Source organism: Festucalex cinctus, chromosome 20 (assembly GCF_051991245.1).
Source record: "Festucalex cinctus isolate MCC-2025b chromosome 20, RoL_Fcin_1.0, whole genome shotgun sequence".
Taxonomy (NCBI): domain Eukaryota; kingdom Metazoa; phylum Chordata; class Actinopteri; order Syngnathiformes; family Syngnathidae; genus Festucalex; species Festucalex cinctus.
Window position 1 is genome coordinate 14,360,292 of NC_135430.1, and position 12,153 is coordinate 14,372,444.

At 38.5% G+C, this 12,153-nt stretch overlaps 1 protein-coding gene across 5 annotated transcripts in view; it reads left to right on the forward strand.

Moving 5' to 3' along the window:
* The window catches only part of reck (reversion-inducing-cysteine-rich protein with kazal motifs), a 93,155-nt gene that overhangs the window by 74,638 nt on the left and 6,364 nt on the right, over positions 1–12,153 (forward strand). For all 5 annotated transcript variants that reach the window (XM_077508794.1, XM_077508793.1, XM_077508795.1 and 2 more), the window contains 14 exons: positions 1,834–1,908; positions 2,288–2,324; positions 2,440–2,525; positions 2,614–2,661; positions 3,332–3,365; positions 3,952–4,149; positions 4,223–4,487; positions 5,729–5,902; positions 6,189–6,401; positions 7,338–7,474; positions 7,606–7,749; positions 7,825–8,013; positions 9,011–9,133; positions 10,294–10,465. In XM_077508794.1, the coding sequence (XP_077364920.1) occupies positions 1,834–1,908; positions 2,288–2,324; positions 2,440–2,525; positions 2,614–2,661; positions 3,332–3,365; positions 3,952–4,149; positions 4,223–4,487; positions 5,729–5,902; positions 6,189–6,401; positions 7,338–7,474; positions 7,606–7,749; positions 7,825–8,013; positions 9,011–9,133; positions 10,294–10,465 (1,895 nt within the window). The remainder of the gene's footprint in view (positions 1–1,833; positions 1,909–2,287; positions 2,325–2,439; positions 2,526–2,613; positions 2,662–3,331; positions 3,366–3,951; positions 4,150–4,222; positions 4,488–5,728; positions 5,903–6,188; positions 6,402–7,337; positions 7,475–7,605; positions 7,750–7,824; positions 8,014–9,010; positions 9,134–10,293; positions 10,466–12,153) is intronic.

Sequence of the window (12,153 nt, forward strand, 5' to 3'; positions counted from 1 at the left end):
TTACACTAATGAATGAATCAAAGGGCTTATCCTAATTTGGTTCCTGTTTCGCTGAAACTAGGACTGAACCTTAGCTAGCTAGCTAGCTAGCTTGTTCAGTACCAGTTTGAGTTTGGCTGTTTGTCAACACACTGAACTTCTAGAGAAGGAAAGTCTACTCGGAGGCTGACTGCACTATTGATAGTTTTTTTAAGCTAGCGAATGGCCACTTTAGAAAGAAACATTCATCAACTATTTGTGAATAACTATAATAATACTGTCTGTCTGACATGCAAATGAAGACTTCTCTAAGAAATGAAATTGGGGAAAAAACATTGTGCTGTATTAAAATCTACTCTTTGTATTGTCAAGTATTGTCTTGTTTAAAAGGCCCCCGAAACAAGTGAGTCTGATTTAGCTGGAAACAAATAAAAGAACAGGGAATAACTCATCAGACTCAACTCTTTTTGACTTGATGAAAATGAAAACCTGCTGATTGCCAGCCTTTGATGGCACGTCGCATTATCGTCTCAATATTTTTTTTCTCCCCTAAGACATGCACTGTTCGCTGTGTCTGGGTCAGTATTCACTATAATGAAATAAGTCATCAGTCTTGAAATGTACCTCAGTGAAATGGCGTCTTGGTTCACTGTTTTTAATAATAAACTAGGGCATCGCTGTGCTGCTTGGTGTTTTTGTTTTTCCTTTGTTGTAAAAGTAGTCTTAAATCAGTGCAATAGTGTTTTTTTCAACTTATATGAATGCCCAAATACAGCCATTGTTTTAGCTTTTGGGGACATTTGCTGTGTTGTGACGGCAGAATGTGATAGCTAAAACATGTTCTGAATACAGAAAACACACCTCTTCCTTTTGGCTATTTTCTATTTTCTGCTACAGACAGTCAGATGTACTTCCAAATCAAAACAGCCATTTTGAGATGTTTTCAAAAAGCGACAAGGGTGACACATGATTATCACATTATCATTTTCTAGCATCCCCCCCCCCCCCCTATCTATTCGTTATCACCACAGGCGGTGTTTGATTTCCATGTCATTTCTAATAACTACTCTTCCTGGAGAGGAACTAGCTTATGCCCAAAATGATGTGATGGTGTGAAACTTACATCACACTTGGCAGTGCGTGCATACTTCCAAGCTTTTCCATTGTATATTTCACATAACACCATGTGTGCACTGCTGTCATGGATTCAAAACTGATGATTAAATGAATTTATCTGTGGGCTAACTATTTTCCACATCTGTTGATTTACATTAATGTGGCTTAAGTAAAATTTTAAAACAGCTAGCTGGGGATCTAGCTAGGTATCTAGCAAGCTAGCTAGCTAGCTCAATATGTATCTATTGAGGTATCTACAAAAAAGTTAGCGAGCTAGATATATACATAGGTTTTTGAACTTTATAGAGCTAGTAATGTTTAAAAAAAAAAAACAACAACAACAACAACCAAATATTAGGTATTGTGTTTCACTTCTAGTGAGGCAGAAAAGCAACACACGATGGTGTATCTCATAACAAACATGCTTTGTGTACTATACGTCCTTTACTTCCATTCCTTCAGTTTATGTAAAGGAAACTGTCAAATAAAATTCTCCTGAGCCATTCATGAGGTGTCTTGTGCTGATATACACAGCTGTCTTTTTCATTCGAAGTGTTTTAAGAGATTTGTCATGACAGCTCATGCAATGGCGGGTGGAATATTACCAGTTATTTTCTCGAAAGTGGCACAGCTAAACAGTAAGCTATCCTGGATTGGATGCTAATGCTAATTCTGTGCCACAATCCGTATAAAGCCATTTGAAAACATTATATTTTTATTACTCTTCTTTTCCTGCAGCTCGCCACTATAAAGAGTGAGTCTCGATTGAAGCATCTCCTGCAGAGGTTGCCAAGTTATTGTCCAGAATCAATGGTGAGTATGACCAAAAAAACAATCAATTGATTTTTGGATGAGTTCACTAGAGAAAAAAAAAAACATGTCAAAGCCATTAAGGTAAGCAGAGCTGCCTGGCTAGCACAGATTAGTTTATGTTTAGCATTTAACCGGAACGTGATTGATGAGGGCGACAGTATGGGTGGTGATGTAGGTCATGACTCAAGGAAGAAGAATGATTCTTAAGTCTGTTTATACAAGCTCCGGATGACTCTAATGCAATACCACATGCCACAACACATCAGATGTCCTTCAACAACTTAAAGTGGTCCATCACAATGGACAAACTGTGTTAAGCTCGGGTAAAACATTCTATTGTATGACTTTACAACGCTATTATTATTTGTATTTTCTGTAGAATGAGCTTTGGGTTTGCATCAACTCGACACTTCCAGGTAAGAATGCATTGAAGAGAAATTGTCGAGCCAATATTTAGATTCTTTTGCCACTTTTTTTTCCCTAAAAAAAAAAAATTGGGGGTTTGATCCAAGTATTTTGATTGGTCTAAAGGAGTCTCGAGAAAGTCAGACAGCTGGGCAGGGCTTGGTTGCTGTGAGCTCGCTATCTCATCTGAGTGCCGCAGGGAATGCAGACAGGTATGTCGAACTGTAAATAAATCGTGTCTTAACTTTGTTTTCGAGATACAATGTTATCCTGTCTTTCTGCTTTTGGTTTATTTTACAGGCATCATCCAAAAATGACCTAACAAAAGTATGCAAAAAAGTCACAGAGGTAATTTGACACAAAATGTATGCGAAAGTCAGCAACTTAAAAATAAAAGTCACATAATGGGGTGGGCTTGAGTGCTTTCTTAACTCATTTGCTCCCAATAACGTGTAAATATGTTTTTTTTAATGTTTTAAGTGTCCCAAAGACGTATTTATACGTTTTTGTTTTTGTTTTGTTTTTTTTATGCTAGAGCATACAGAAGGCTTTGATGCAGCCTCTCAACTGCAAAGAACGGTTGCAGAAATGGTAGTTATTACACAAACGGCCAGCAGGTGGCAGCAGAGCAAAGGAGATCAACCAGGGCCATGTAGGAAAAAAGCTCAATTACTTACAATTTTAAATAGATTTATGAAAACTGATGAAACTTAGTTCTCTTCTAATGCTAATTGCTGCAAACCGGAAACAGATAGAAACATACTTTTTTTTCCTGATGAAAGAAGAGACTTTAATCTTTCTTTTGATATGTTGCTTTTATAGCAATTGAACACAATTTTCTGTGGGCAAAATCAGCCAAAATTCAGTAAAACAGCCAGGAGCGAACGGGATTGCTTCTGTGAAAATGGCTGGGAGTGAATGAGTTAACTTACTCAGAATTTATTTTATTAGATTTTTTTCATCTATATTGACACCTGAAACTTTCGGCACATATAAACAATATTTTTTTTTCTTCCAGAATCCTCTACACAGCTGTATCACCAAAAATGAAAGTAAGTTTACTACACTACTAACAATAGGGCTCGAGTCCAACATTATTAACTCTTTGACTGCCAAAAACGTTTAATAAAATCATGATGTATGCCACCATAATCGTTAAATGACATCAACTACTTTTATTTCTTTATTTTTTTAATATATCAGCGGTCAGTGCAACGTCCAAGTGCAGCGCAGCCGGCTCAATGAGTTGTGAACTCAAAAATACCCACTAACTATGGCCAGCAGATGGCAGCATTGTATCTCTTTTCAATGGGCTGCCGGTGTATGTAATTACTCAACTCAACTCAAGTTTATTTAACCTCGCTGAGGTAGCTGCTCGGGCCCTAACTAGAGCTGCGAATTACAATGAAACATGACGCAAACTGATGAACTAAAACGTTTTTAAGGCTGACGTGAATGATCAAAGCCTTTGTAACGTTAAACCTAATTTGACGGAGTGTCACTAAACAAAAAATATTAGTATCAAAGTCACTGTTGTAGAAAAAAGTGTAGTTTTTCTTTTCAATTTTCGCTCAATGTCACTCAAATGACCTATTTTGAAAATGTGCCGATGCATTGTGTTTGCCTGTGGCCCTCCAGTGGGCTCCACGTGTTGCAGCTATGCGGGGCGTCACACCACCTGTAGGGAGTACTGTCAGGCCATCTTCAGGACAGACTCGACCCCCACCGTGTCTCAAATCAACGCCGTCAAAGAGTACTGTCAGAGCCACAGTGCTCAGCTGCTCAGCTGCGTCAGCAATTTCACCAAGTCCTACCCAATACGCAGCCCTATAGACAGTAAGTTCCGACTTTTATTTCATCCGAATGAATTTATTGTGACTGTGCAGCTAATCAATCCCCTCAAATCCAGGTCTGTACTGCTGTGACCGAGCAGAGGCGCCCCACTGCCAAGCGGCTTGCCGGCGAATCCTCCGTACCTTGAGCACAGAGCATGAGATCATGGAGGGCTTGATTGACGAGTGCGGTTCCCAGCCTCTCCCCCAAGATCCCATGTGGCAGTGCTTTCTGGGAAGTGCCCATCCCCCGTCCCCAACTGAAAAAGAAGTCCCACATCCTGCCAAAATGGATTGCGCCAAACTGCACTGCTGCTCCAAGGCCAACACCTCACTCTGCAGGTACCACAGCCTTCTCACTATATAATGCGCGTTTCGTATTAAACTGTTTCAACCTTGAAACATTTAATGTCTACAATTGCTCCTGTGCTCTTCTTAATATTGCGATTTGCTTAATGTTTACCAGACTCTGTTGCATAATTCCAACAGTAGTAATGGCAGGCAGTTAATGGCTAACAAACAAACAAGCTGTTCTCCACTTGGGGAGTCGATTGCCTAAAGGTTTTATAATATGTTGTTTGATCCAAAAATAGCGACAACTGTATGACAATATTGTCAAACGCTGACTTGCATGAACATTTTCGGTTTTAGTATATTTTCGATGATCTGAAGTCACAATTAAAAACTGGATTGACACAGTACACGACACACACACATCTCCTGACAATCACTCTTATACCAGGAGTCAGCAATTGGACCCAATTTAACCTGTGAGAGGCAACATTGGGCCACAAGGTATCCAGACTGAGGAAAAATGCACACTATTTAGCTTATCTAGTAACTACATTGCCCTCATTTGGCGAATGACTTGGTTGAACTTTTACAAACAGTCTTTTTCCTCCATTTGTGAAGCTAGCCATATAGATAGCTTAGCTAGACTGAGAGAAAATACAGAATAAGTTAAGATAACCTTTTGCATATCTAGTAAATTACATCTCCTTTTATTGTTTATTAGTTTTTTCTTTTTTTGTGGCAAATGAGTTGATTAAGTTCTACAAATACTTTTCCCTCCAGTTGTGAAGCTAGCTGCTAGCCACATAGCTAGTGTAGCAGACAGAGAGAATACAAGATTAAATAGAATAAGCTAGGCTAAGTTTTAGCTTTTCTAGTAACTCTTCATTTTTATTGTGGCGAACGACTTGGTTGACAAGCTCTTTAGACACTAGCGCTTTGGCTGGCTTTCATTTGTGAAGCCAGCCAAAGCGCTAGCTTAGCTAGCTAAGCCACCAGCTAACCGAATTGGTTATATTTAAAAGCTTCCGGTATTGCTGTTTATATTAATGATTGTTGGCATCTAACCGTTTTCCTGCGTACAAAGGGCATCAAATAATTACCGTTAATCATATTTGGTCAGTTACATTGTATTTTAAAAATGAGAATGAGACAATCAATTTCTCAGGGCAAAAAGAGGATAAGTAGCAGCAAAATAAATGAGGTGTTTAAGTCTAAGTCATACTTTTATGGACAAGGCTGGAACATGTGTCACTTCCCTTGTTTTAATTCCCTTCTCTTTGCTGTGACAGGGACATGTGTCAAGAAATTAGCACAAACTGGGGTAGCCAGACATGGCAAGACTTTGACCAGCTGTGCGAGTACAACCCAGTGGAGACGGAACTGATCAACTGCCTGGCTGATGTCAGAGAGCCCTGCCAGTTGGGGTGCAAGGATCTCTCCTATTGCACCAACTTCAACAATAGGTGAGACTCACTAGCACAAGAACACATTTGACCAGTAATTGGCTTTTTCATAATTGCCAAATTAGAAGATTGCTGTCCCCCGGTTAAACGGGAAACTGGAGTATATTTCTTTTCAATTAAGTTCACGATGCATGTCAACACACAAATGCGCAAACGGTTGCTCAAGATAAACAAAGCTTGACGGAACACACCCAAAATGTCTAAATAGAAGCTACTCCTGCTTTGAAGCACCAATTAGCTCACTCTGTTGAGACCGACGGACGCCTCCTATTATCTCTGTCCACAGGCCGACGGAGCTGTTTCGCAGCTGTAACATGCAGTCAGACCAGGGAGCTATGAATGACATCAAGCTGTGGTCCAATGGAACAATCAAGATGCCTTTTATGAACATTCCAGTGCTGGACATCAGGAAGTGTCTGCCGGATATGTGGAAGGCAGTTGCTTGCTCTCTGCAGATCAAACCCTGTCATAGCAAGTCCAGAGGGAGCGTCATATGCAAGTAAGTCGGTTACTGTCTTTTACAAGTAGTTTGTTGGATTCAAATGTTGTGTCCAAACTTTTTTTTAGGGTTGTGTACAGTAAAATTAACTCATTTACTGCCATTGACGTAAATAGACGTCAATATAGATTTTTACTGGGGGTGAATGATTGATGACCACAATAAGACGTGATTTTCTTTTTTCTTTTTTATTTGTATTTTTATTTTATTTTTTATTTTTTTTTAGCACTTACGGCCCAACCCCCACCCCCACGGGCAATTCGTCTCGAATGTCACTCTTTCTTCAAAACAGCTTTTGCCATTGAAATGAATGGAAATGCCAATAATCCGTTCCAAAAAAAAAGCACAAGACATTTTGACAAGTTTTAATAAGAAAATATCACGTTATACTGTACTTTATTTAAAAAAAAAAAAAAAAATAGCATAAACAGTTAAACAGAATAAGCCAATTTGTGCATCATGAATAATTCTAGTGCTGTTACTATCGACTGTTTTTAGAATCGATTAATCTATCAATTATTCAATTGATTAGTTGACTAATCAGATTAATTTTAATTTTGCATTAGTGTATTAAAAACACATAGTTGTCAATCAATTTGATAATCGATTACCCGTCGATTAATCGATTAATACTGTGCAATATAGAAATCCCACTTTTACTTTACTTTTTACTTAAAAAAAATAAATAAAAATAAATAAATATATATATATGTATGTATATATATGTATATATATATATATATATATATATATATATATATATATATATATATAATTTTGTTTTTTTTAATGAATGGGCCGATTAATCAGCAAAAATATGCATCGGTATCAAAAAAAAAAAATCTTGTGGACTTTTCTGTAATTTTACAACACACATTTACTGTACGTACTTACATTTGACATTTTCACTTGACCATATTTTTTTGTTGGGTTTAGATCGGATTGTGTGGAAATCCTGACCCAGTGTGGGGACAGAAAACGTTTCCACGAGGGACAAACTCCTGAGAGGATATGTGAGCTCCTGTCGCCCATTGATGACCCCGAACGCTGCATTCCCCTCCACAGATACCTCAGTGAGTGAAATAGTATAGAAAAAAAAAGCCAAACAAACAGTTGTTGATCTGATCTGAAATGCCAAAGGAAAAAAAATTCATTTAAATGTTGAGTACTGCGCGATCATTAGCTTGTTTGTTTACTCCATCAGCCCCAAGTACTCTGGGAAACAGCATCGTTGAAGAAGTCATCCATCCATGCAACCCTAACCCTTGCCCAAGCAACCACTTATGCCAGGTCAACAGGAAGGGTTGCCTTGATGAACTCAACTGTCAGCCATTTCTCTGCGTGCCAGGTGGGTCCACATTCACGCCAACGCTGAACACAATCACCGGAACGTCGTATTGATGAGTTTGTTGTCCGCTTCCAGGGTGCAAACTGGGCGAAGCTTCAGACTTTCTGGTGCAGCAGGACGCTCGCTTACAAGTGCCGACTCGCACCGGCCCGGCCGGGTGCTACGAGGTCTGCACTTGTGGTGCCAGCGGGCGCCTGGAGAACTGCGTGGAGATGCCTTGCGTGGACACTAACAAGGCTTGCATTGTTGGAGGGCAGAAGATGAGTAAGTACTGCTCAATGATCTTTTGTGGGGGTAATTTATTTTTATTTTTTTCAATATCAAGAGTTTGCCTTAGGGGACATATACAAATACTACTGAATGCTCCACTTTCTAGATTCTGTATTCTGAATTCTAGACATACTTTTAACTCATTCACTCCCAGCCATTTTCACAGAAGCAATCCCGTTCGCTCCCGGCTGTTTTACTGGATTTTGACTGATTTTGCAAGGCCCACAGAATATTGTGTTGTATTGCTATAAAAGCAAAAGAAAGATTAAAGTCTCTTCTTTCATCAGGAAAAAAAGTATGTTTCTATCTGTTTCCATTTTGCAGCAATTAGCATTAGAAGAGAGCTAAGTTTCATCAGTTTTCACAAATCTATTTAAAATTGTAAGTAATTTAGCTTTTTTTTCTAGATGGCCCTGGTTGATCTCCTTTGCTCTGCTGCCACCTGCTGGCCGTTTGTGTAATAACTACCATTTCTGCAACCGTTCTTTGCAGTTGAGAGGCTGCATCAAAGCCTTCTGTATGATCTAGCATAAAAAAACAAAACAAAAAAAAACCCGTATAAATACGTCTTTGGGAACATTAAAAAAAAACCATATTTATACATTATTGGGAGCAAATGAGTTAAGCAGAAATAACTGATGCCAAGGGGTGTTTGTTGTTGGGAATTGAGACAGTTTACCAGTAGTTGTTCTTTTATATGCTCTAAAAATAATGTGCTACTGTCATGGTAAAACCAAGTTGTTGTTTTTTAGAGAATGTCTGCGGCACGTTTGTGGTTACCGTTTTTGGATTTAGTTATTATATGACAGCCATTGTTTTATGTTTGCTTTAAATGAAAGTTGTTTGCTTTCCTGTCTTGTATCAGGGTTCACTTGTTTTTGATGTCACAGCGTCGTCATTTTATCATGTTCCATTGTGTTCACCATTGTAAGCATCATCACGTGCTCTATAATTTTTCATGGTATCTGTGTGTTGTTTCTGTCTTCACCAGATCACGGGGTATCTTATAGGTTAGACTGTGACACCTGCTTCTGCTTCGCCGGCCACCCCATCTGCTCTGACAGAGAATGTCTCAACATTGAGAGCTCAGATGACGACCGCCTACATTTTACCGGTATGTGCTTGTGTGAGAGGGTGTCTAGATGTTTAATCATACATTTATCCTGCCGTACATAATGTTCTACATCTGCATGTCATCGTCTTCCTCAGTATCATTTATCATAAAGAAATCTGTTTAATACCCGCACAAAGTTTAATCAACAGAGAAAGCAAGGAAGGTATTGAGGCTTGAATCTGTGTGCAAGATTTCTCTGTGGAGTTTGTTTGTTCTTCATCTGCTTGCGTAGGTTTACATCAGGTATTCTAATATCCCGCACAATCATAAACATAGTTTGGTTGATGTCGAGCCAGTTCTTCTGTCCAAAGCGCTGACATGAGATCGATATCAGGTCTTCCCCATAATTCACAGTTCATTGTAGACTACACAAGACAGTCATGATTACAAATTGTCACTCACTGCAACAGATGAAGATACGTTTAATGAAAATGCAGTAACTCATCAAGAGTTTTATGTTGAAAAGCTTTGCCAACAGGCCTTTTGTCCCTTTTTGACCAACATACTTTCAGCTGTCTTCAGTGTGCATACAGAAAGACAGTCCAAAATCACATCAAAAACAAATTTGTGTTCATCGTCACATTCTTGGATGAGGGACGGTATCGACGATGTATCATAATGTTGATATTCTGTCCTAAAAATACTAAAACAAAAATGTTCTCATCTAGAAAAATGTTTGCCTTCTGTCCACCATCCCGTTGTGGTCAACAGTTATCCCTCAATTCTGTAAATACACTTGCATCTGGGAAAACAAACCAAGCCTGGCTTGAAATGATCTATTCAGACAGCTATGATAACATTTTGCCGATGCGTAATTTTAGAATGCGAATAACCTCAGCAAACCTTAGATTTATCCATTCTTGTGACTTAATCCATCCATTTTCAAAAGTGCTTATTTGCTTGTTGCTAACCATATTCAGGGCACAAATAGCCAAACAACCATTAAGCTAACATGTTTTTGGAAAGGGAGAACATGCTAACTCCTCACAGGAAGGCCAGAGACGAAATTCAAACCCCGAACGTCAGAGTTGTCAGGCAGCTAGCTAACTGCTAGCCCATGTGCACATATACTGCCTAATTGTCATTGAAGTAGCTAATCTGATAATAGCATTTAGCCAGTCTACAGTTTCCAATCAAGGCTAACTAGCTTCTTTCCTCAGGTCTTCCATGTAACTGCCCAGACCACTTCGTCCCTGTGTGCGCTTCCAACGGCCGCACGTATCCAAGTGCCTGTGTGGCTCGCTGTATGGGTTTCATGGACCATCAGTTTGTGTTTGGCCAGTGCCGTTTCACTAATCCCTGCGCCAGTAAACCCTGCCAGAGAAACCAGAGGTTGGTACAGCTGCTGTCTATTCTGAGCTCAAACTCAGCAAGTCGTGACATTGACAAATAGAGGAAACCTCATAGTTCTGGACAAACCTATTATTAAGACATCTATGGCATTTTCCGCTCAATATTTTTCGAGTTTCATGTGGGCAAAGGCCTGCAGCATATTTGACGCAAGTCATTCCTTTCTAAAGTTCACTTTTTTGATATACAGTGGTTCCTCTACTTACGAACGTCCCTTCATATGAAATTTTCAAGTTACGAAACTCCTCAATAGGAAAATATTGCCTCTTGTTGCGAAATATGTTGAAGATGCTGCCATTGGCTATGACTGGCATCTTCCTGGCATCCCATTGGCTAAGAGGGACCTGTACCGTATGTGACCATAGATACAGAATAGAATGTGTCTTATGTAGCGTCCTCGTCATTTTACGTAAATGTATTAACTAACGGCCGACAAATTTGTGCAAAAAACTCACTATGATGATGTTTGCCTTGGACATTTTCGAAGGATTGTTAAAAAAAAACAAAAAAACAAGGGCTCCAGGTGGAGGGGCGGAACCGTCACTTGCCTTCTGGAGATGATGTGCGGCTTACATGATGTAAGCGTGAGTGAGTGAGCAATAACTAAAAAAAACAACAAAAAAAACAAGATTGTTAAAAAACAAACAAACATTGGATCAGTTCTTTACAAAACACCAGGCAAAAACATAGAGAGAACATGAACCAAAGAGGGCAATAAACGAAGAGGACAGCAGTTAAAAAGGTAAATGACCATCCTTTTTATTATTTACTCTATTCTTTGTTTTTTACATTATGCACAACTCTCATTTATTGTGCAATAATCTTATTGTACCATGTATTGGTGACATGTTTTGATGCTTTTTTATGGTTTATAAAACATTGATGTCTGAATTTTGGAAGGCTTGGAACGGATTAGGGCATTTACATGGAAAATGCGTCGCTACTTGCAAAATTTTCTACTTAACTCATTCACTCCCAGCCATTTTCATGTTCTATTGCTATCCAAACATGGATCTACCAAAAGAAAAATGCGTCTCTTCTTTCAACAGGAAAAAAAAAAAGAACGGTATATTATTGTTTTTATGTTTTGTAGCAATTAGCATTAGATTTAGCTAAGTTTCATCATTATTCACAAACCTGTTGAAAATACTGGGAAAAAGAGCTTGTTTCAACATGTACCTGGTTGATCTCTTATACTTTGCTGCCACCTGCTGGCCGTTTTTTTTTTTTTGTGTGTAATAAGTACCATCGCTTTAAGCAACCGCTTCAGGTCAGAAACTGCATCAAAGCCTTCATACAAAACCTCTAGCATACAAAAACCTAAAAAAAAAAAAACGTATAAATATGTTTTTGGTAGTGAATGAGTTAAGAACTTTCTTCCAGAACCAATTGATTTCGTAAGTAGCGGTACCACTGGTACTTTGTTTTTGGGATGTTTTGTCCCATTTTTTTTTTTGTAGTACTCAACTTTATTCTAAAAAAATATATATTTATTTATTTATTTATTTATTTATTTATTGATTTATTTATTTATTTATTTATTCATTTATTTTAAACAAACAAAGGCCAGCACTAAATAATGAATTACGTACAAAAAGCCCATTAAATAAAACAAAGAAAGAACACTGAAAATTGCTGTAGGATTTTCACTTAAACCATCAATGCGGTCT